This window comes from Plecotus auritus (assembly GCF_963455305.1).
Source record: "Plecotus auritus genome assembly, chromosome: 13".
Classification (NCBI taxonomy): Eukaryota; Metazoa; Chordata; class Mammalia; order Chiroptera; family Vespertilionidae; genus Plecotus; species Plecotus auritus.
In genome coordinates this window covers 8,146,375-8,168,759 of record NC_137779.1, presented here as the reverse complement: position 1 = coordinate 8,168,759, position 22,385 = coordinate 8,146,375, and the positions used below count along the sequence as shown (strand labels likewise).

Sequence of the window (22,385 nt, the reverse complement as noted above, 5' to 3'; positions counted from 1 at the left end):
TTTGACAGAGGAGGGGGCTGGGTGTGCTCACATGACACCCCTTTAGCAAGTCCCCCAAATCCTTCGGTGAAAGGTGAGGGGGCTGGCGTCCAGGACTGTGCGGTTAGAGGCCCTTGGGATGGAGTCGCTGGCTTCGCATATCCCCAGACACCTGTGGTGATGGAGCCCACACCTGGGGACCCCTCCCCAAAAGGCCCCCTCTGTGGCCACAAACAAGCAGGGACCCTGAGGAACGCCAGGTTCTGGCACTTTCTCTGTGATTACTGGCTGTCCCTCGGCTGCCTGGCCTGCAGGACCTCCCCCGCCCAGGTGCAGCAGGTGACCTCAGGGGCAACCGGCCAGCTGTCAGCAGGGCAGTGCCACTGGCCTGGCTCAGCTCACACCGCAGCCAGAGGGTGAGGATGGGGCAGGCACAGCCATGGCCCCCTCCCCTTCTCCCTTCACGCCTGGGACGCCTGAGGTACCGGCGAGACCCGGCCGAGTGCCTGGGAGGCAGGATGATAAATATATGTTGGGGTTCAGAGCTGGCGCAGTCAATAATTTGGGGCTTACCTGGGAGAGGAAGCAGCAGGCACCTACCATTTGGGCCAGCTCGGGCAGACTGCGGCGGCGTGGGCAGGGGCAGGCCTGGGGGCCGTGGAGGTAAGAGGAGGAGGTGGGGAACCCCTGCCCCCCCCGCCCCCCCCCCCCGGCCTGGCTGGCAGTGCTGACTCCGCAGAGCCCAGGGCCTGGGCCTGCTGACAGTGCACTTCCCAGCTGGCCACTCAGCGGCCTGAGCTCTCCCGGGCGGCTGAGAGCAGGGTGGGCATGCCAGCTCTGCCCTTTGTGAAGGAAGAAGCAGGTGTGAAGGCAAAGGCAGGAGGCCGTGGGCACAGGGAGCCCCTGCCAGAGACTCCAGGGCGGTTGGGGGTGCTTTGGGGGCTTCAGGGCCGACTGCACGTAGCGGCAGGTGAAAATCCGGGGCAGAGGTCACTGACCCGGTCGGGGGCCTGCTGGGGAGAAGCCCTCCTCCTCCCCTCCCCGCATTGCATAGGTGGGAGCCAAGGAGGGGACTCAAGGCACAGTGAAGACCCCCTCAGAACCGGCTAGCTCAACCCTCATTTTCAACCAGGAAGAAGGTCAGAGGGTCAAGGGCATGGAGCAAGGATGAGCCTGGCTGGGCTGAGGCTAGAACGGGTCCTCAGCCTCCAAGCAGGTGGGAACGGGGGCGGGGGGGGGGGGGGCAGGGGGGAGGGGGCGGGACGCTGCAAGGCTTTTGCATTCTTGTGTAAAAATGCAGGTTCCTGGGGCCTACAGAGAGAGAATCGCTAAGGGGCTTTTTATGTCTCCAATTTGAGAACCTCTGCTGTAGAGGCTGGGGTGAAGTTGGAGGTCTGGGTTCAGACCCTGTCTTTGGCTTTAGGCTATGACTTTCCCCCTAGAATTCTTGGTCTCCATCTGTGAAATGGGTCCATGAGACTTTACATGAAGTGCGTACTTACACGGAGCTGGCCCGAGGAGGGGGCTCTGTCCCCAGCGACCAAGACACTGGTCACTGACTCGCTGAGGGACAGGTGCCTGTTCTGGCCACGTCTCGGTGGGTGGAGGGCAGGTCCCTGCAGCAGCTGATGTGCCTGGGGACAGTCTGCAGGGGAGGGTGTGCTCAGCTTGTCACGAGGAGGACTGTCCCTCGGCCTGCCGGAGCGAAGACGGGCCCCAAGAGGCCGGGCCTCACAGCCTCCATGAAACCTGGCCTCGAGCCCAGCCACCGGATGTCACAGGGTGCAGAGAGGGCCTGTGGTTTCTGGGGAGAGGGAGGCGGAGCAGGGAGGAGTGAATCAGCACGCAGGCCCCTGTGGGCTTGCAGGTCAGAGTGAACAGGAGAGCACATGCTGGGGAGGGCCCAGGAGCTGGGCGCCAGGAAGGAGGCCTCCCTCCAGGGGACCTCAGTCACCAGGTGACCGGGCAGAGTGAGGGCACCGGGAGCCGCCCGGCGGCTCTCCTGAAATGCCCAGGGGGCTCTGTGGGCTCAGATCCCGCAGTGAGCATCCTGAGTGCCCGGATTGGGGCTGGGCGACAGACGGCATAGTCCCCTGTCCTGTCTGTGCCTCTCACGCTGAGCTTTTATTTGCTAGTCAGGAAGGTGGGGACAGGAGACTCATTGCTTTGGATTCAGAAAGTCAGGAGCAGAGTTTTCCCTGGAGATGCATATGCAGCGTTAGAAGCAGCGCCGGGCTGAGGACGTCTGAGCCACCGGGGAGCTTTTAGAACTCCTAGTGCTCAGACCCCAGGCCCCACTTTAGTGGGCTGGGGCAGGCCTCAGTGTGTCCCCCCGCAGGGAGTCCAATGCCCTGGCAGGTTGGAGAGCCTCTGCCTCGCAGCTGCATGGTAATGAGCCTCCGGGGCGCCCTCAGCGCGCACCTGCGAGGCTTGTGGGGGGAGAAAGCCCAGGTGTCGGTGTTTGTGGACGGTGCCTCCTGGGTGGAGAACCACCGGTCACCTCAGGGCGAGGGGACTCCTCTGCCGCCTGGTATCACGGGCCTGGGCCGGAGAGTGCCCGCAGTGTGACCTTGAGCCCAGCCCAGGCTCTTGGCAGCTGCGCTGAAAGTCATGGCTCGTTAACCCGTGCCCGAGGCGAGGGCCACATCGCCCCGAGGGCTGCGGAGCCAGAGGGACGGCTCACAGGCGGCACCGCCGCTCCTTCTCGGCCGCCAGTCGCCTCCCCGCCACCTCTTTGGACTCACAGAGCATTTGAGGCCACTCAGGGCAGGGACCATCCTGGCAAAGGGAACACTAGGGTCTGCGGAGAATGTCGCCGTGACCTCGGGCAAGCGGCATCTCTTCTCTGGCCTTGGTCCTTCCTTGAAGACAGTGCGTGGCCAGCACTGCAAGTCGGTTGTGATGTTTCCAAGATGACTTGTCAGGCCCCTACTAGATGTCAGAAGGTAAACCCACACCGCAGGAAGGGGAAACTGAGGCCGAGGGGGCTGAGTTTCGTGGAGCCAAGGGTGCAAGGTCAAAATCCCGGGCAGCCAGTTACCCTCCAGCTCCCCGCAGCGGCAGGAAAGCACGGTGCCCCGCTTTATGCACACAGGCCTGGGCAGTAAACCTGAACAACACAAAAACGCAAACGCCCAGTAACATGCCAGGAACACACGTGCCTGACAACGGGGTTTTAAATGGACCCACTCAAACTGCTCCTGTCCCTTTACTCCCCCTCCCCGGCCCCCTCACCTTTTGACTGAAAGCGGCCAGCTCCTTGGTTCCACGCCGTCTTTATTCTCCCCCCAGAACTTCCCCCACTCCAGTGAGGGTCCCCTGCTGGGGCTTTGAGAAAGGTGCATGCAGTTCTCCTTCCTGAGACCCAGAGTTCCAAAGCGGGTGGGTTTGAGAACCCCAGTGGGCAGGGGTGCAGTGGGAGGAGTGGGGGCTGGTTCACACTTGTTAGAGTCCCCCCAGGTGACGATGAGGCAGGGGTGACCAGGACAGAGGCACCCATGTCTTCCACTGCTGGGGAAAATGTAGTCTCTGGGCTGGCCAGGGGCCTGCCCCGTCCTCCCCCTGCTGACCTCTGCCTTTGTCCGGGCCCTGCTGCAGAGGCCGGATGGCCAGCACTCAGCAAACAGTGGGGTGGTAGGGAAGGGCAGACGTGACAGATGAGAAACTCCAGACTCAAGATAAAGCCCGCTCACCTTGGGGGTCCCCGGCCCGGCCCTACACCTCCGTGGAGGCCCCAGGCTCAGTGCAGCCTTCCAGGGGGCCGCGGAGCCTACAGTGACTATTGCTGCTAAGCCGGAGAAAACCCACGTCCCCCCCACATTGCCACTCTCCCGGCTGTGAGTGAGGGGGCTGCCGCTCTGATGTCACCAGAAAGCGGCTCCTGTCGGGCCTCGGAAGCTATTCTTAGTCTAGAGAACACACCTCCGCGGGTAGAAGTCTCTAGACTTCAGCAGGCTTTTTATAAATCACAGAATCGTCATGTGCCGGCAGCTGGGCAAGTACTGATTTGACGCACAATGTTCCGAGTCTCGGTGGGGGCACCCCCTCCCCCCTGGAGAGCCTTGTAAAATGCCGTGATAACAGTAATGCCCACGTCCGGGAACTGCCTGACCTGCCGCCTGCAACAGCAGACAGCAGGGGTGCGTCCTGTGGAGCTGCCCTGAGCCCCGGCCATTTCGGAGGCAGTTCTGCGGCAGCTGGGTGACCTGGGCTCCGACCCTGCCCCGGCCGTCACTGGCCACCGGGCCTTGGGGAACTCACGGGGCTTCTCTTTGCCTCTGGGTGGACGGCTATGACGGGGGGACGGCTATGACGGGGGGACGGCTATGACGGGGGGACGGCTATGACGGGGGGACGGCTATGACGGGGGGACGGCTATGACGGGGGGACGGCTATGACGGGGGGACGGCTATGACGGGTGGACGGCTATGACGGGGGGACGGCTATGACGGGGGGACGGCTATGATGGGTGGACGGCTATGATGGGGGACGGCTATGATGGGTGGACGGCTATGAAACCAGGACGACAGCAGAAGCAGCAACACCCCGAGTGCTTAGAGCAGCACAGGCGGCCTGAGCTCTGTGTTGCCCATGATGCAGCGAGAGGCACCCTCTGATGTACCTTTCTTCCAATTTGCCACAAACAATGGAGACCCCATCTCCAGGTCAAATGACTTCCGCGCTCTCAGGAACAGCAGCAGTAAGTATTTGAGCCACTTCTGGGCCACTGTGAAGTGCATGGTCAATTCTGGAGCTCTGCTGCCCCCTAGGGTTTGGGGCGGGAATCAGACCCAATGCAGGTCAGTGGGGCTTCCCACCTGGAAAGCGGGGACCCACCTGGGAAGTGGGGACCCACCTGGGAAACCAGCCCCGCACCATCCCACTGGGGAGCCATCCTCCACCATCTGTTTCTTTCTGTGTCTTTTGCCTTGAGACCTCGGGCAAATCGGTGCACCCTCGCTGAGCCTCAGTTCCTGCATCTGTCAAATGGGTTAATAGGCACAGCATCCACTCTGCAGAGTAGCACGAGGTTTAAAAGACGTGTTTTCTTAAAGGCACCGACCCCACCTTCAGGGTGGGGGCCATCTTCACCTCCTGGATAAGGCAGGCCCTCCGGGAGCAAGGCCGGATGATCTGGTCTTCCTCCAGGTCTCCCCGCAGACCCCCAGGGCTTCATCTTGGCACAGGTCCTCTGGGGGATTGCCTTGGTTGTTTGTGTGAAAATGTCTCTCTCGGTGGATGCTGAGGCTCTGCTGATGTCCTGGCTGGGAGCAGGTACCCGGGGGAGTTGGAAATGCTCCCCCTCACCGCCCCGCCCCCCCGCCCGCCCCGGCATTATGGAGTAACTCTGCGCGGTAACACACCGGCTGGGGACCTTACCCAGGCGTTTGCGTGTTTCCCACTGTGATGGACACCACACTTGGTTCACCTCACAGCAGGACCCGGGCCTCTTGCCAGCTCCAGGAGGGAGTGATGTGACCCCTAAGGTGCAGCCTTGCCCTGTCCCCAGGCACTTGGGTGCAGGGAGGGGGACCTGTCGCCCTCCAGTCTGATGGCTCTCAGTTAACACAGGGCTGCTCACTCCATTTCTGGCCCCATCCCGCCCTTGCTGGACCCCCATCAGATGATGGAAGGGGAGGAGCCCCAAACCGATTCACTTAAGGGGAAGCTTGCAGGGGGTTGGGGGGCAGAGACAGTGCCCAGCTAGTTTCATTTAAAGGACTACAATGAACCCCCCTCTCAAGTTTTCCTTCTCCTGCCGGCTCAGCCTCCTTTCTGGAACATCCTTCTCTGCTGTCCGGGATGCCCAGCAACCTCTTCCGTGTCTGAAATGCAGTGGGGGGGGGGGGGGGGGGAGGGGGAGGGAGCAGGAGCAGGTGCAGCGCCAGCGAGGCACTGGGTGCTCTGTCTGAGCCATGCCCCTGGCAGGGGGGCAGAGGTCAGTACCAGGCAAAGCCGGGGAGGCTGTGCAGGCAGCTGAGGAGCAGGGGGCCGGAGACCCCAGCTGGGGCATGTGAGGCCATCCTGTCAGTCATCGGACCAGGGAACCTGGGCATCGAGGCCACCACCCGCCTGCAGGGAGAAGCGACCTGGAATCTTCCATCAGCACAGTGGCTGTAATTAGGGTTCAGCCGAGGTCCCTGGACAAAGGAGTTCCGTCTTCCTGGCCAAGGAGCAGTTCGCAGTGTTCCGCACTTGGCGTGAGCACGGACCAGTTCCGGACGGCACAGCGCCTGCCTCAGCTGTGTCTTTCGTCCCCAGAAGAATCGGTGTTTCGTACGCAGACAACGAACGAAAACAAAACCTAGCTGTTTGTGTTGGCACTGTGGTTATCGGAAAGTAATCCAGGTACATTTCATACTTCAGGTGATTGGAACGTTGAAGAGAGTCTGACATCATCTAACAGGAAGACTGACATGAGGAGCCAGATGGCTCTCCCCACGGGGTCTCCTCTGGCCTCTGGTTCCCCGGAATCTAGGTTTTCACCCCAAAACTTCTCCTCAAGGATTCTGCATATTTGATTGGAAAGTAAACAGGGAAAGGACTCCAGACTGGAAGTCACGGCAGGAGGACACGTACTGAGCTCCTTCTCTGTTCTAATGAGCACTCATCTGTGCGATGATGGTCACAGGGTGCGATTTAGGTTAGTTAGTATCTGCGCGTGAACGTTTGGTGCAGACATCACGGACGGGGGTTATCCCTCTTATCGAAGTCGGAGAGGGGCATTTCTAGGGTTGGCACACAAATTCAGCCAGTGGGGGCTGCAGGCCGGCATGTCTGAAATTCTGTGGGCCTTCCCCTCGTGGCTGCAATGTGCCTGCAGCAGCACCAGACATCACACTGTCTCTTGATAATATTCACATCAGGAAGGAGGCAAAAAAACAATGTTCTCTCCCTTCGTCGGGGGCCAAATCTTACCACACTGTTTCTGCAATGTCAGACAGACTCGTTAGCCATGCCGGCTTCACCCTCTCATAGTTAGTTTACATCCTGGAGCTAGGTTCCTGCTGCCGAACAAACTCTGGTTCTACTGGTAAGAATGAGGGAGAAAGGGCTGTTAAACAGGCACCCCGTGTGCAAGCTGCCCTGGCGATGGGGTGGTGGGCCCTTGCTCATTTCCATGGGAACGAGGAGCTTCATCTGCAGTCCTCACTGGCAGGCCCTCTGGAGAGGGAGGCCCCTGCTTTCCGGAGCAGCACTTCCCAAGTGCAGGGTGAGGCCATATAACTGATTCCCCCCTAAGGCCCTTCTGGTCTATTTGCCCAGTGAGTCACTCTCCTCCCTGTGTCCGAAACAGCCACCGATGGGGAAATGGCAAGTCCTTCCCAACACTCAGACGGTTCTAGGCCTTAAGTGAGAAACAGTAGGTCCTGGCCATGGGGGACGACAGGAGAGGAACTGGGTCCGTTTCCTCCGAGTCACTTACTGGAACCGAGGGAGTCCACTTTGATATGCATCTGATTCCAAAGACAGCGTTTTGGAAGGCGTGGCCTCCCTCGCATGCCCTTCCCAGCCTGCTGTGTTCTGGTGGATTTGGGGCACATCCCACAGGCAGCAACATGTGACCAAAACCTCGTATCCAAGTCTCCTGAACCCCCTCGACATTGGGCCACCAAGGGGCAGCGGCATTTTCATGTAAAACAGAATGACAACAGAGAGACAGCATTTCCAGGCAACTGCGGGGCCTGGGCAGATGCCAGGCTTCCGGAGGTGCAAAGGGAAGCAGGTCGTGAGAACATGGGACCAGGCAAGGGTGTGGGGCAGAAAAATCTCTTCCAGCCTTTGCTCTTCGCGGCTCAGTGACAGAAATGACAGAAGTAATAGAACAAGCTTGGAACAGACCTTGCTTTCTTCTGAGTCACCGGGGACGGAGGATGGAAAATTCTCACTCCCCCTCTCCCTCGTGCCCAAACGGGAACACGGGCTCCTCGGGGAGGACAGCACAGCCTGGGGTCCGCGACCAGGACAGCTGGCAGGACACCTGGGCCATGCTGTGTGGTGGCTCGGTCCCTCCGGGCTCCTGGTGCTCCCTGCCCAGCACAGCCTTCTCTTGGCAGGCCTTGGAGTGCAGAAGCTAGTGAGCCTTTAAGGCTGGCGGGGGTCCGCTTGGGGCTGCTGTGCAATCTAGACAGCGGGGCGGCTCATCCCGAATGAGCCTTGCTGCTCTGTGACACTCAGCAGAGTCTATCACCACCAGATAAACTGCAAAACATCTGCCCCAGGCCCCATCACCCTCCCTCACTCCGGAACCATCTGTTTGTCTCTATTACTGCAGCACAATGCTCTTCTGCCTCCCTCCCTCAGGGCTCACTTTGGGATCTCCGCTCCACGTCACAGAGCTGCGCATCTCGGACCTGGAACCCGCCCTCTGCTCAGCAGCAGCTTGTTCACCGCCCAGCCCCCAGCGGAGGGAGAAACCCAACTCCAGTAACTAACAAATGGTAAATGGTGCTTAGATGATTTCGGGGAGTGATGAAGAAACAAGAAGGTGGAAGTCCTAGCACACACGGGGGAAATCTTAGCTGTTGTTAAATAACATCTATATATATAAAAGCCTAAGCAACCGTTGCAACCGAAACAACCAGATGACCGAACAGGCTGCGTGGAGCAACCAGGCCGGCAGGGGGGTTAGTGAGGGCCGACCAAACGACTGAGCAGCGGGCTGCACAGGCGATCAGGCCGGCAGGGGGAGCAGTTGGAGGTGACCAGGCCAGCGGGGGGTGGGGGTGGGGGCGGGACAGTTAGAAGCTATCAGGCAGGCAGGCAGGTGAGCAGTTAGGAGCCAGTGGTCCTGGATTGTGAGGGGGATGTCCAACTGCCAGTTTAGGCCTGATTCTGGGGATCAGGCCTAAACACTGTGTTTGGCAGTCGGACATCCCCCAAGGGGTCCTGGATTAGAGAGGGTACAGGCTGGGCTGAGGGGACACCCCCCACCCCGTGCATGAATTTCGTGCACCAGGCCTCTAATAGTAATATAAATACATGATTGAGAAACCAAGAAACCAACACAAACATTCAGTCTGTCCTCTGAACATCTTTGCCTGGCAGCTACTGATCCCTGGAAAGGCAAAATACCGACGGGCACACGAATAAGTCGTGCTTTGGCAAAAGGTCCCCGAGTCCCCCTTTCTGGGGTTCACTAACTCAACCAAAGTGCACTCGCTGGACTTTGTCACATGATCCCTGGAAACTGTACATACACAACTTTGTACGGGAGAGCTGCCTTATTCTAGACGTTTCCATGAGGAAAGAAGCCAAACTCCGCTGGAGAAGTGGTTATTTTAACCTGCTCAGGCTGCTGCAGCAAAAATACCAGGGGCTACGCGGCTTAGACACATGGGTTACTCACCGTCCTGGAGCCTGGGAAGTCCAAGATCAAGGTGCCAGCAGATTCGGTGTCTGCTGAGGGCCTGCTTCCTGGTTCAAAGGTGGCAGCCTCTGCTGTGTCCTCACGGTGGAAGGGGTGAGGGGACCTCGGGGGTCCCTTTTATAAGCACACTAATCCCATGGGGAGGGCTCCACCTCATGACCTCATCACCTCCCCGAGGCCCCACCTCCAAATGCCACCCCCTTGAGGGTAGGTTTCGATGTCTGACTTCTAGGACAGGGGCATTTAGTGCACAGGGCTGTAAAGAGCAGCTGGGTTTGCAGCCAGCGGAGCTGGGTGAGGATCTGGGCCCTGCTCTCAGTTGCTGTGCCATTTTGGGCAAATCACTCAACTTCTCTGAGCTTCAGTTTCCTCGCGTGTCAAATTGGGATCATTCCAAGTGGATCCAGGGCTGGCACAGAATAAAGGCCCGGGAGACAGTGAGCTCTGACACAGTGTGAATGTTTGTGCTTTTTGGCAAGGAGTGTTTTGCTCACGGGACGGTAAAGGACTTCACCTCACATTCTAGAAGCGTCCGCCTGCCTCTTATGTGTCAGCCGCTGTGGACACAGACAGGAGGAAGTGTGAATGCTGACCCCAGGAGCTCACACTTTACATCCCACTGAAATCTCCAAGAAAGAAAAGCCAGCCCCCGCCCTCCACCCCCTCCACAAACGAGCACAAGGAAAGCCTGCTTCATTGAACACGTGCCAACCAGACTGTGGGGGATGAGTGCCTGCTTCCCAGCCAGGTGGGGTCTGAACAGCATGTTACCCCTGTGCTGCCTCGAGTCTAACCACCCCCTCCCCCAACACACACACACACACACACACACACACACACACTTTTTCTAGGCTCTGCTCACTGTGTTTTCCATGACGAGGTCCATGTCCCACAGCAGAGCGTGAGCAGACTCATCCCAACGCAGAACTGTTGCCCCACGCCCAGCGACCCACACCAAGCAGACAACTGGCCCATGAGCAGAGCTCGTTTTCAGGGACAGTGTCAGCTAAGGCCTAGGGACCTGGCTGAGCCCCAGCACACAGTCTCTCCAGCCAGTAGACTTCCGGCTGGGCCTCGAAGTCAAATGCTTGGACGTCTCTGAAAACGGACAGCTCTCGGAGACACAGACCAGCATGTTTATATTCCCCACAGCCTGGAAGCAGAGGCGCCTAACAGATGGAAGATGGGATAATGGGAGAGGGGAGAGGGGCTTGCTTACAAGAAATATAAGCAAGCTGGTATGCAACCTGAGCGGACCGAGCAAGGTCAACCCTCAAAGGAACAGGAGGGGTAAGAGGTGCATCACACAGGCCGCCTCCCCAGGAAGCAGGGCGTGTCCGCCTGGGAGGAGCACACGCAGGCATGAGACGTGGACAACAGCTGCTAGCCACACGTCGCTGTAGGTTCCCAGCCCCCGGCGAGTGTGAGTGGAAGTGGCAAGTTCCGCTGCAGCCTCGGCTCCCTGGACCCCTCAGGCAAGTCCCTCCAGGCTTGGTCCCCTGCAGATTGGATGGAGATGGGCTCAGGGTGCTCCTGTAAGCACACAGGCAGTGGCTCTGTGACTGCCCCAGGCCCGCCCCACCCACCCATTCCCCTGCCCATTACTTCAGCAAGAAAGTTCTTTTGTGTATGAGCCATCGAATATTTTTGGGTCTATTTATTACAGAAGTAGCATTACCCTAATACAATCATTGCTAAATGGCCGTAGTACATTTATGCTATAATTGCACATCATTTGAATCACCGCAGGAATGTCCTTTTCTCTTGATACTAAATTTTCAGAAGTGAAAGGTAAGAAGTTAAAGTTGCTGCAAGGCGAAGGATAAAAACATTGCGAGGTAGTCGGTAGTGTGGCTGTCAAATGCCAGGTTTCCCACCTACAAACAAGCAGGGTGCGCGATTCCCCATCTGTACAGCGAGCGGAATGCCAGGCAGGCCCACCCCTCGGCCGGGGTCAGCAAACGATGGCCAGGGGCCGCATCCGGCCTGCGCCTGCTTCTGTACAGCCCTCGAGCTCAGGATGTTTTGTACGTTTTTAAAAACAGAGAGTAAGTGACTGAGACCCTATGCAGGCCAGACAAGTAAATAGCCACCCACCGGCCCTGCCTTACAGGGTTGCTGTGAGGGCCACCACAGTGCAGGCCGGTGCCTGGCTCAAAGGAAGCAAGCAATACGAAGTGATGCATGCAACACAGCTATTAGTGTTACAAAAATAAACTGCCTCGTGACGGGTTCCTCATTTCCTCTAGGTGAACAGTCTCCCCTTCCCTCCCAGAAACAACAAACATCTTGATTATTATGGACAGAAGATCTTTCAAATGAAAAGTTGCTGGCAGTTCAAGTTCATGACTAAGAGAAAGGAGTAGCTCTCTTGATAGCAAAGGGACCTGCTGGCAGCAGAACATGGAGGTGCGACTCCGTCTAACCGTCGGGGAAGACCGCGACATTTGACGTTGTAAGTTAGACATTAAGTAGGTATGGTAAGAGAGTAAACGGACTCAGCGACAGGCCTGAGTGCTGGTTGTCGCAAGGGCACACTTTGCTGGGTAAACGCACTTGCAATGGAGATCTAGGACAGGGCTCAGGCAGAGACAACAAAAAGCCGGCCTTTCAGAATCCGATGGGGTGGGTGATGCTTTCGAACACGACGCTTGGCAGGACTGGTCTCACAACGACAAGGTAGAGACTAGTGTCGGGCGTGACTGGTGTCTCACCGAGACAGCGTTTCCCAAAGGAGGTCTGCGCACACGGGACCCCTGGGACGCCACGGGCACGTGTGCCTGTCCAGGGGGCGTCCCAAGCAGGGACGTCGGGAAGGCAGGCGCAGCACCCACTCCTGAAGTACACATTGCAGGCTTTGAGAACACCGCAGGGCAGGGACCGGGTGACCGTTTAGCCCACGAGCTTCCTCCCGCACAGCGCGCGGTGACATCGCGGAGCATCAGGACTCGGCAGGACATTCTGGACGGGCGGCATGTCGCGCAGCTTTCGGGTCCACATTAGCGACACACCGAGAACCTGGGTTTCCCTCAAAGCTTTTCAAGTTCTCGTTTTACAAACACACACTTTTAACAGAACTGAAAAGCTGCAGTCTTTCCATTATAACCAGATACTTGTGAGCTTATAAAACTCAGATTTGGCAGGAAAATCACAGTCTAAAGATACCCTGTCCACTCACCACCGTTAAAAGTTTCAGCAGAGCAAATTTTTGCCTATTTTGATCAGAAGAGATGGGAGACATTCTGTGACAGGCATGGCAGGGCCTCTGTCCTGGGATGAACTCGGCCAGGCCATTCCTGTGGTGTCCCTGGAGGAGTTCCATTTATTAATCATTGTACAAAAAAAAAAAAAAAAAAAAAAAAAAAAAAAAAAATCTTGGCTGTCATTGGAAGAGAAAAGAAGTTAGTATATCCAAATATTTAAGATTTTAACACTGCAAAAGTTCTACTTTTATAACAGGGTTTTTTTAAATGGAGAAAACTTTGGGAAAATTTTAAAAAGAAACTTACGATTTATTAGAGTACAGGTTCCAAAAACACATTTTTAGAAAAATATAAAGTGCCCAAATACCAACTTACACAGGTGACAGAGGCCTCCTGGAGCCAGGCGAGCACCCGTGAAGAAACCTTTAAACAGTCTAGATACATATTTACACGGTCACCAAAGGGAAAACCATCTTATCTTTCTTGGCGTCGATGTTACTCTACGAGAAAAGGAAATCAAACCGGAAAACCAACAATCATAATTCTCAGCATGCTCCACGGTTTCTTTGTAATACATCTCGTTAACATTTACTCCACACTTCCTAATTTCCACCTTTAAATGAGAGTAGTGTGAAAGCCCCCGGCCTCAGGCAGGCAGGGTGCTGTGAGTGGTCACAATTTCAAATGCAAGTCCTAATCGTCTGACTTTGGATTCGATGACCATGATACCGGATGATAGCGAGTTCAGGCTGGAAGGGGCCGGCTGGCCACATCTCCATCTTTTTCTAATAAATGCTTAACTCAGCCGTCACTTGCTATAGAGTCTCAGGTAGCGTCCCCAAACCTCAGTCATCTCAGGGTTCATTAAGGACCAATGGAAGGCAGTCATCCAACATGGTATGCAAATCCTGCACTCAAATGAGCACAGCAGCGAGAGTGACTGGATCCCTGCCCCCTAGAGCCTCAGGCATTAGATCAACTGGATTCTCCTAAACTTAGAGAGTGACGTCATGAGGCCCTAACTTCAGATACCAGCCTCGACTGGTGACCTACAAGACTAGCTGGCAGGAGACCTGGCGGGCGGGCGTGGTGGGAGTTCCAGAGCTGCACAGTGTGGAACTGTCAGCGCTTGGTCACTAAGAACGTGGGAGAGGGGCCAGTGCGGGCTGAGTGAGCGGTCAGTCCCCAGGGGACACGAGAGCAGGCTTTACCCGGTGCTGTCATGGCCATGGTGACTGAGAAAGCAGACTACACTCGTTTCTTTTCCCATGGATCAGACGCTCTGAGATGAAAGACGCGTTAGTTGCTCTACCCTGCCACACTCAAAAAGGTCTCCAAGTGATTCTCAGGAAGGACGGGGGCATGGGGCCTCCTCTTTCATTTTTGAGGTTCATTTTTCTTCTGGTTACAGAAGTGAAATCTCATTTTTATGTCTTTGGAGACCTCGAAGTATAATTTCTAAAAGCAAGCATTTTAACATCAGATTGTACTTCCTACTATGAAAAGAAGCCATCACTGATTCAAGATCTACTCATGCTACTGGACAGTATTAACATAAAAGAAGTTACTTTAAAGGGAGGAACAGTAGATGAAGATGGAAAAATGCATCACCAAGGCCATTATTATGCATTTCCTCAAAGAATTCCATGTAACAAAGTGGGAAACTAATGATTCATAGCGATAGGAGCGTAAGTCCAAGAGGGAAAACTGTGTTATTCTTCTAACTCAAATACAGACAAAGACAAGTGCCTGCAGTCGGTTTCACACATCAGAAAAAATAAATGCAAACGACTCTGATTAGCACTACTTTGCTCATCACCGAGATGCTGCCAAGCTCACTGAGCTTCACCTCTGAAAAAGCAGCTAAATTCAGGCTGAAAAGACCAACGACCCTGGCTCAGGACTGCACCTGGGCCACAGAGAAGTCAGGGAGAAATCGCTGAAACTTACGAGCCCGTCGCCAGCAAATGAAATGTGTGAGTAAGTGCGAGACAGACTAATGAGAAGGGAGCTAAGGAACGATTAGACGGGTGTCGACTGTGAGCCCTCGTGAAGACAGAATGGCACAGACTGTCACCACAGACAAGCAGACAAGCCATGCCACCGAACAGCGCCTTCCCAAGGATTCACTAGTGGAGGCGGAGAGCGACATTGTCTTTGCAGCTGAGGAGAGCACGGGCCACTTAAACTGGCGGGAGGCAACCAGCACTCGGGCCAAGTGGCTTCCTGGTGGTCACGTCCAAAGGGGTCCGGGGACTCCTGGAGTCCTGTCTCCTGGAAGGCAGCAGCAGCAGCAAAGGCACAATGTCCTCTCCTGGCCTTTACTCTGCGTTCTCTTTCTTCGCACTGTAAATGTTCTGCACCGTTTCGTACACAGACTCCAGGTCCTCTGGGTATCGGAGCTCTAGCTCTGCGTTCGGGATGTAGTGGGTGCCAGTAAACTCTGAGAAATAGCGTCCGACATCGGGGTGCGAGATTTCTTGAGGCTCCACATTATATTCCAGGTTTTCTGTTGATAAAGAGGCACATTCTGGTTAAAATGGACTTTTCTGCGGCATCTCTTATCCCGAGTACTTCCTAGCAACCGTTTCCAAGTAGCATTTTGAGATGGAGGAAAAGGAAAGACAGAGATGTTTATGGAATATGCAGGAGCTAATAGGAAAAAGGCAGCGAACGGCCATCGGGGGAAGGAGGAGTGGTGGCCTGGGACCCCCAACAGCTCCACAAGGAAGACAGGACTTCCCTGTTCTCCGAACAAGGCATCTGGCTCCAGCAAAGCTCCGACAGTCTCCTGGGGACGGGCAAGCCAGAGACTCCCCTCTGACTTGATCTGACACAAATGTGAGGACAAGGGAACCCTCGCCGGCTCCGTTCGCCAGCGGTTAAGCTCCGGAAGCCCCACATCATCTGGTGACGCTCGCGTACCTGTGTCCTTCCTGTCTACTAGTGTGAGCCCCTCCACACGACCAGTCCCGTCCCAGCTCCGTCCTTTCAACACCGCCATGTGCCTCCCAAGGCGAGCACCTCGCAGGGGGCAGGAGACCCGGCGGGAGGAATGCACACTGCAGACCTTCCACACAGACGGATGGTTACGACATCTGCATGCCTCCTAGAAATCCATGCTCTCTCCACACCCTGCTCTCTATTTCACCACCAGGTGAAGGAATAAAAATCAGACTCCTTTACAATGGAATGATAACAGAACAACGATGATAATGCAGGCGAGGTTTTTTTTGGTTTGTTTTTTTAAAATATATTTTTATTGATTTCAAAGAGGAAGGGAGAGGAAGAAGGAGATAGAAACATCAGTGATGAGAATCACTGATCAACCGCCTCCCACAGGCCTGGGTTGCGGATCGAGCCCTGACCGGGAATTGAACCGTGCCCTTCTGGTTCATAGGCTGATGTTCAACCATTGCACCATGCTGGCCGGGCTAGGTGAGGTATTTTAAAGGCTGAAATCCTTTTAGGTGGTTTCTCCCCAAAAAACTACTTGAAAAACAGCTCTGCATGGGCCCAATGAAAGAGTGGTGGGTGTGTATCCTTCCTCGCTGGCCCAAGACTGGGCATGGGCCCCCAGCCTCACCCGCCCATGACCTGGGAGAAAGGAGCTGGCCAGGCCGACCTGCTCTGACCGTGTTCCGGGGCAGTCTCGGTTCCCTGCAGTATGAAGCCACACTGCACAGCCTGCCACTGGAATTAATGCAAGTTAGTCTGTGCACAGGCCTGGCCGATGGGCTAACTCACACCCTAAGTGTCCTGAAATGCACGCAGGACACCTGGTCCCCCCACCCAGAGTGCACAGGACCAACACCAGCTTATCTCAGCATTACTCTTGACAGCATCCACGGCAGGTCACTGTGTAAATAAATGATGGCACATTAATTCAGCAAAATGCTGGGCCGCCAGGAAAACGAGCAATGTGCTGTCGAGACCCGATGGAGGAACTGGGAGTACGAACACATGCTACTTAGAAAGTGCCTGGAAGGCCACATATCTAGGCGCCACATCCCAAGGCATAGCTAAGGTATTTTATTTTTAAATACATTTTTATTGACCTCAGAGAGGAAGGGAGAGGGAGAGAGAGATAGAAACAACTGGTTTACTTAATTGGGGCTTAGTATTCCTTAGTTTGGATGTACCCCAATTTGCTAGGAAGTCCTTGCGAATGATACTGGTTTGCGATGAGAAGGGACCACAGGCCCCCTGGCGAGCATGTCCCGAGTGAGGGACTGAGGACGGAGCCGACAGGTCAGAGGAGGTGACACTTGAGATTTTCACAGTTTAAAACCGAGCACCAAACTGCCCTTGGGAAGGGCTGAAATGTCCCTCCTCCGTCCTGATGTAGGCCTCCACACCGCCAGCACGGGCACACCGCCACTGGGAGTGGGGAGTGGGGTGTGGAGCAGGGCGGGTGCTGCAGGAGCTTCAGTTTGGAAACGCAGGACAACTCATGGAGACGGAACTAACACTTGTAGTGGACGCACAGGCACCAAGCACTCTCAACTAGAGGTCACGTCCCACTTGAATTCCTGACCTTCCAATACGGGCAGCTGACTGAAGTTCAGAGCATCTGGCCTGGATATTCGTTTCCCACGGTATCTGAGCAGTCCTGGTGGGGGAGGGGGCTGGGACAGGCAGCAGGCCCCCTCGTGGGGGACATGATAAACATGCTAGGTGTGGTATACCCCTCCTTTAGGATTTAGGTTCACACTAACACATTGTTGGGAAAATTCCCTTGACTGTGCAGAACAAAACTATTTGAAGACATTGTACATGCATGTGGCCTATAATCTACCCTTCAACTCTGTGGAGAACTAGTAATTAAAAGAGTATTCATTCATAGATTTTACCCAGGTTACTAGGATCATGGAGAAAAAGTTTGAAAATTTAGATAAAAAAACAAGTTGTAAAACAAAATAACTTAATATAAGCTCGGCTGGTGTTGCTCAGTGGTTGAGCATCAACCTATGAACCAGGAGGTCATGGGTTGGATTCCCAGTCAGGGCACATGCCTGGGTTGCGGGCTCCATCCCCAGTAGGGGGTGTGCAGGAAGCAGCCAATCAATGATTCTCTGTCATCACTGATGTTTCTATCTCTCTCTCCCTCTCCCTTCCTCTCTGAAATCAATAACAATATACTTCAAAAAGTAACTTAATGCAAATAAAAGTTAAAAACATATTTAAATAAGTATTTTTAAAATTTAGCCTCTCAAGGTCTCCCACTGGCTAAATATGGTATAATTTGAGCAAAAAAAAAAAAAAAAAATTGTTCCAAATGATTAGAACACATTGACTAAATAAAAGTCCAGGAATCTATGAGAGGAGAGAAGAAGTGCTGGAGATGGAGGTAGGGGGAGGGTGTGAGAGGAAGGGAGGGAGAGGAGGGATCGGAGGGGGAGGGGGAGAGGTAGGAGGTGAGGGAGGAAAGCTCTTGTTTACAGGAGTGGAGGGAATAACAGCAGTAGGAAATCATCGTTCTGCGATTCTCATATGATAACTTAGACAGAGATGCAATAGGTACTGACATAACAAGGATAAAGGTTACTGCGGAAGATGGTACACATAGGATGTCACAGTAGGACTCCAGGGGTTTCGTGTTAATTGCAAAAGGAAAACTGTCCCTTAGAGTGAGTCACTATCTTAGCCAAGTGACCAAAATCCGCTTCACTGACAGCAGGACAGCGGACACCATCGGCCTCCGGAGGAGAGGCAACGTGACACACAGCATTTGATAGTAAATATTCCGGCCAAATATAGTAACAGCCTGATCTCATCAAGCCTCAGACTTAGCTTCCAGTCCACAGACAACACACAGCTGAGCAAACAGTCTGACAAATCCAGAAAGTTAGACATTTTACAAGATAACCAGCCTGGACTCTTCAAAAAGTCAGAGTCTTGTGGAAAAGGATGAAAGAAAAAAAAAAGGAAGAAAGAGGAACTGTTTTTTCTAAGAGAGACCCAGGAGACACAACCGAACGCAGTGCATAGACCCTGGCTGGATCGGGATTAAACATGAACACGCACACACGCCTACAAAGGCTAGTCTGTGACCCTGGGGGTCGGAACGGTGACCGACGATTAAACATGAACACGCACACACGCCTACGAAGGCTATTCTGTGACCCTGGGGGTCGGAATGGTGACCAATGTTAGAGCCTGTAAAGTGTCTCTCTGCTAGGGGTGAAGCTGTAACTGTGGCCCCACAGTGAGATGGCCTTACACTTACAGCAGGCATGGGAGTGTTTAGGTCGTGATGTCTGCTGTGTTCTTTCCAACGGTTCAGCAAAAACTGAAAACCATCTGCAGGTCAAACAAATACTGTCAACATGCTAACTGCTGACTCCAGTGGAGGGTGCAGGGGTATTCACGTCTGAAATGCTCTTCACCCAAAGTTGTTAAAAACCACACCTGTTTGCAAACGTCTCGCTCTGTGACAAGGACCCACAATCACTTAGTGGGATCTCAGTTCTAGAAAGGGTAAAATTGACAGCCAGAGGGTGAACTTTCTTACAAAGTCATTCCATGCTGACTCTGAACCCTGCATTGCATGTTTACTGAGGATACGATCAGACATGAATTCCTGAGACACTGAAAAAGTTCAGAACACTTAAAGCCAAACGCCGTTTTACTACTCTGAAAAGCCCCTTTTAAAGTTGACATAGATGTTTCTAGAAACTCATAACAGGCACTGAAGGCATGAGGCAAAGCCACAGGCGCTGGCCAAGTGGCGGTCACAAGACAATGCCTTTATTCTCGGGACACGCTTCATGATGTACAGTGTGAAATGCTTACCAAGTAATTAATAGGGGGACAAAGAGTCCACAGATCACTCAACAATTTTCAAATCATGTTGAGTTTTTGAAATTTAGAATGACTTTTTGTCACAGTATCAAAAGTTAAATAAAATCATCGTCAGCACCTTTGTCTGACATGGGCGACATTAACCCCCTCTTACAACTCCCTCATTATACTGACAAGTTAAAGAGACCTGTAATAGACACAGAATTTCTTTTGTTGCATGTTATCATCTCACAGTTTCTGATGAATTAGTAACAATTAATAAGAAACCTTTTCTATTCTCTTTGATACTTCTGAGATTTTTATACATCCAGTATTTCTATTAAAGCGCTTACCAGAACATAATACTGAGTGAGATCAAATATGCTTTAGGCCAGACACAAAAAGCTTTAACATGATGATTATGAATAGGGCTTTGCCAAGCTGCCTGGGTTCAAATTCATGCTCTGTAAGTTAAGATTTAAATGACTGCGTGCCTCAGTTTCCTCATGTACAAAATGAGCCTGATGAGAAGGATGGAAATGAGTTTCAAATGGAGTTAACAGACATTGCATTAACACCTGTGTTCATCCTAACATATAAAAAGCCAAGGGCCATCACGACCAAAATAACCGACTGACGACCGAACAGCAGACTGCATGGGGCAACCAGGCCGGCAGGGGGGTTAGTGAGGGACGACCAAACAATTGAACAGCAGGCTGTGTGGGGCGACCAGGCCGGCAGGGGGGTTAGTGAGGGACGACCAAACAATTGAACAGCAGACTGTGTGGGGCGACCAGGCCGGCAGGGGGCAGTTGGAGGCAACCAGGCCAGCATGGGGGGCAGTAAGGGGTGGCCAGGCCAGCAGGGGATGGGGCAGTTAGGGGCGACCAGGCCGGTGGGGTGGGGGGGGGGCAGTTAGGGGTGATCAGGCCTGCAGGCAGAGGTGGTTAGGGGTGATCAGGCTGGCAGGGGGGGCAGTTAGGGGGCGATCAGGCAGGCAGGCAGGCAGGTGAGCAGTTAGGAGCCAGCAATGCCTGATTGTGAGAGAGATGTCCGACCACCGGTTTAGGACATCTAAACTGGCTGTCGGACATCCCCCGAGGGGTCCTGGATTGGAGAGGGTGCAGGCTGGGCTGAGGGAACCCCTGCCCCCGCCCCCCACCCCCGGGCTTCTAGTTTTTATTAATAAAACGAATGCTGTAAATGCCACCACAGGCAGGCCTATAGTAACTTCGTCCCATTAAGTGGAGGAACAAAGAAAAGAGCCGCACAGTGAAGGCATTTTGGTCTCTAACCTGCCTCCACGGACTCCATTTGTCTGTCCTGGAGTGCCCTGGGCTAGCACCTGCCAGGCCTGGCAGAGGCCCCACCTACCCAGCCCCACGCTCTAAGAGGTAGTGCAATGGACTGCAGTTCCCACGGTGGTGTCTCTGGGGGAGCACAGGAGGCTGCCAGTCTCAGGAGGCCAGAGGGTGCTACGGTGGCTCCCCAATAGTGTCCATTCAGTGCCCTCCAGTTCAAGCAGGCGGTATTGAGCAGGGCACAAGATGACCCTTCTTAACTGGAGGGAGCCCATGGCAATGCCTAGGAAGCAGGCACTGGGGATTTGACTGGCAAAGGCAATGACCAATCAGAACAGAGGTCAGCAGCAGCACTGGAATAGGGTCCCAGCTCTGGTGATGGAGGGGGAAACTTTTTAACCTGCGGTATGGCTGTACCAGGGCATATCAGCCATGTTTATTAGCTAAATACCGGCCCTAGGAGGTGAGCTACTGGAAATTCATGACTGTGCCCACAGTATCTGAGTGCTCAAATGTGTGCTTAAAATACACCCAGGTGTTATTAAAGCTGCAGACAGGAACTAGCCTAGCCGTGGGCAAACTACGGCCCGCGGGCCGGATCCGGCTGTTCTATCCGGTTCTCTTGTTCTCCCCTCCGCTCCTTTACTTTGAATTTATATTAGTTCACACAAACACTCCATCCATGCTTTTGTTCCAGCCCTCCGATCCAGTTTAAGAACCCATTGTGGCCCTCGAGTCAAAAAGTTTGCCCACCCCTGAACTAGCCACTTACCTTGGGCTGCATAGCGGCAAGAACCATCCTCCACCAGAACATTGTAGAAAGGCTGATGATGGCCGTGAGGCAGGCTGTGGACGTTCATGTTTCGAATCCACTCGTGTCCCATCATGCAGGTGGGGTCCCAGCCATAGATGACACAGTTATAGCCATACCTAAGCACAGGAGCACACAGTCAACCCCTGGGATCCTGGCACCTAGGAACTGGTAAGCGAGGGCTCAGCTTCTCTTCAACTCCCTTTCTTACACATTTACCTGCGTTTGCTCCACGTCGAATCCTTTTTCGGACACCCCTGCCTCTCTTTACAAACCCCTCTTACTATCAACCTAGCACTTCAGTTAGAAAATAAACTTTTTTGATGAAGAGAGAAGGGGCAACAACTGGTCATCAAGGTGGAAAAAGGTATCAGGACCAGGCCTGCCAACAACGCTCAACACTGGTTCTGGAGAACAGAGACCTAGAGGCAAAATGCAGAACTTCCCAACTGTCTTCACGACTCGGGATGGAGAATGATTTCCTAAACAAGGTCCTGAAAATACAACCATAAAGGAAGAGACGGATTAATGTGACCGCCATAAAGGACTGATTCAGACTACCTACCTATCTGTTAGGGAACTATTTCTTTTTTTCTTGGATACGACAACAGGGTGGCAAATGTTATTTTTAACAAAAGAGAGAGCCCTTACCTTCCAGAGACACTGAAATAGCTCCAGATGAAATGACATCTGGGATTTGCTTCCAGGGAGGAGGGAAGGGCAGGTGGAGACGGACCCTATTATGATAACCAGTGGGGCTGATATGGGACATCATCTGATTTGTTATACTCAAATCTTTTTACTGTTGGTGTTTGAAATTTCTACAATAAGTTAAAAAATAGAATGCAATAAAAGAATGAGAACACTAACCAAAACCTGGAAAAAGACACCTGGCACTTAAGCGCACACAGAGACTAAATATATGGAGAAAGCACCGC

At 53.8% G+C, this 22,385-nt stretch overlaps 1 protein-coding gene across 2 annotated transcripts in view; it reads right to left on the bottom strand.

The window, feature by feature from the left end:
- Positions 1–12,836: 12,836 nt before the first annotated feature.
- FBXO21 (F-box protein 21) overlaps positions 12,837–22,385 on the bottom strand; it is a 35,621-nt gene continuing 26,072 nt past the window's right edge. For both annotated transcript variants that reach the window (XM_080650207.1, XM_080650208.1), the window contains exons 11-12: positions 21,409–21,566; positions 12,837–15,061 (exon numbers count right to left, since the gene is read on the bottom strand). In XM_080650207.1, coding sequence (XP_080506333.1) covers positions 14,874–15,061; positions 21,409–21,566 — 346 coding nt within the window. In that variant the 3' untranslated portion in view covers positions 12,837–14,873. The remainder of the gene's footprint in view (positions 15,062–21,408; positions 21,567–22,385) is intronic.